The 1,638-nt window shown below is 54.6% G+C and overlaps 1 protein-coding gene across 1 annotated transcript; it reads left to right on the top strand.

Moving 5' to 3' along the window:
- Positions 1-546: 546 nt before the first annotated feature.
- On the top strand, positions 547-1,319 carry LOC134444492 (leucine-rich repeat-containing protein 75A-like; the record flags this gene model as incomplete). Its single annotated transcript, XM_063193807.1, has 2 exons — positions 547-1,014; positions 1,298-1,319. Coding segments are annotated over 2 exons (490 nt in total), but the record flags the coding sequence as incomplete, so codon positions are not given.
- Positions 1,320-1,638: the final 319 nt, after the last annotated feature.

Raw genomic sequence — 1,638 nt, forward strand, 5'->3', positions numbered from 1 at the left:
TTGTGCTCAGTCGTGCGTGAGTGCGGCCAAATTAATGCTCAATGTATGGGAAACACTGCAATCTGTTCTGTCTGTCTGTGTCTGTCTGTCTGTCTGTCTGTATCTGCCTGTCTGTCTGTATCTGCCTGTCTGTCTGTCGGCAACCTTTGGGCCACAAGTCCGACTCCTAAATCACTTGCCCATGACTGCTAACATTAGGGCTGTAACAATATACTCAACTCATGATTCAGTTCTTATTACAATTTTTGACCTACGGTTCGATACACCCCACAATTTCTGAAATGTATCTCATTTGAAGCTTGGAAGCAGTATCACATCACATCATATGATTGTTTTCTGGAATGAAGGATAACAACATTTTGAAAGGGCGTATCACAATACTGCCTTTTTGCACCACGATACAGTATCGTGACTCTGAGTATCATGATTTCTCTGTTCGATCCAATATCGTTACAGCCCTAGCTAACATTGATGCTAATAATAGTAATCCCCTCCTTTGTGTGTGTGTGTTTATTTTGTGTCTTTATTTTTCCCCCTCTCCCCAAGCCTGAAGACAACACTGAAGAAGAAGCTGTCCAACGACATCGTGGACCTGTCGGGCATCCCGCTGTCGGGCCGCGACGTCCAGCGGGTGGCGCTCTTCCTGCAGGGCTGCGTGGTGCCAGTGACGGCGGTGGACCTCAGCTTCACCGAGCTGCAGGACGAGGGTCTCCGCGCGCTGTTGCCGCCGCTCGCCGCGCTGCCCAAGCTCACCACGGTGGCCGTCAACGGCAACCGTCTGACGTCGGCCGTCCTGAAGGACCTGACGGAGGTGCTGAAGGAGCCGCGGCGCTTCCCCAGCCTCTCCTGGGTGGACCTGGGCAACAATGTCGACATCTTCACACTGCCGCAGCCCTTGCTGGTGGCGCTGCGGCGGCGCTTCGGCCTGCGCAGCAGCCTGCCGACCATCTACGAGTACAGCGAGGGGGGACACCACCATGGTGGCGGCGGTGGTGGTGGTGGTGGTGGAGGAGGGTACAGATTGAACATGTCCATGGACGAGCCCAGTGTGTTTGAGGACGATGAGGACGAGGAGGAGGGGGAGATGGAGATGGAGCAGCAGAGGAGGAGAGAGGAGGAGGAGTATGATGAGGAGGAGGAGGAGGAGGAAGAGGAGGTGGCAATGGCGGCGACGTCAAGGAGGAAGGTGGGGGGGCTTGAGGAGCGAAGGTTGGAGGTGAGACAGGCGGAGGCTAGTCGGATGGAAGGCAGGCAGGTTGACACGGACGTGTCTAGGAGAAGGGTGTTGGGGACACAGGTGGAGGAGGGACAGCAGGTAGCAGAGAGGAGGAGAGACTTGCACGTGAAGGAGGAGGAGAAGAAGACAGAGGTCCACATGGAGGTGCAGTGTAGAGCACAGGAGATGATAGAAGTGGATGCACGACAGGAAGGAGATGGCAGGGAGATGGAGGTCAGTGAGCCTCACGTGGAGGAGGAGAAACAGCTAGAGATCAGTCAAAGACAGTTGGAGGAGGAGAAACAGCTAGAGATCAGTCAAAGACAGTTGGAGGAGACCAGTCAAAGACAGTCGGAGGAGACCAGTCAAAGACAGTCGGAGGAGACCAGTCAAAGACAGTTGCAGGAGACCAGTCAAAGACA

Source organism: Engraulis encrasicolus, unplaced genomic scaffold (genome assembly GCF_034702125.1).
Source record: "Engraulis encrasicolus isolate BLACKSEA-1 unplaced genomic scaffold, IST_EnEncr_1.0 scaffold_574_np1212, whole genome shotgun sequence".
Taxonomy (NCBI): domain Eukaryota; kingdom Metazoa; phylum Chordata; class Actinopteri; order Clupeiformes; family Engraulidae; genus Engraulis; species Engraulis encrasicolus.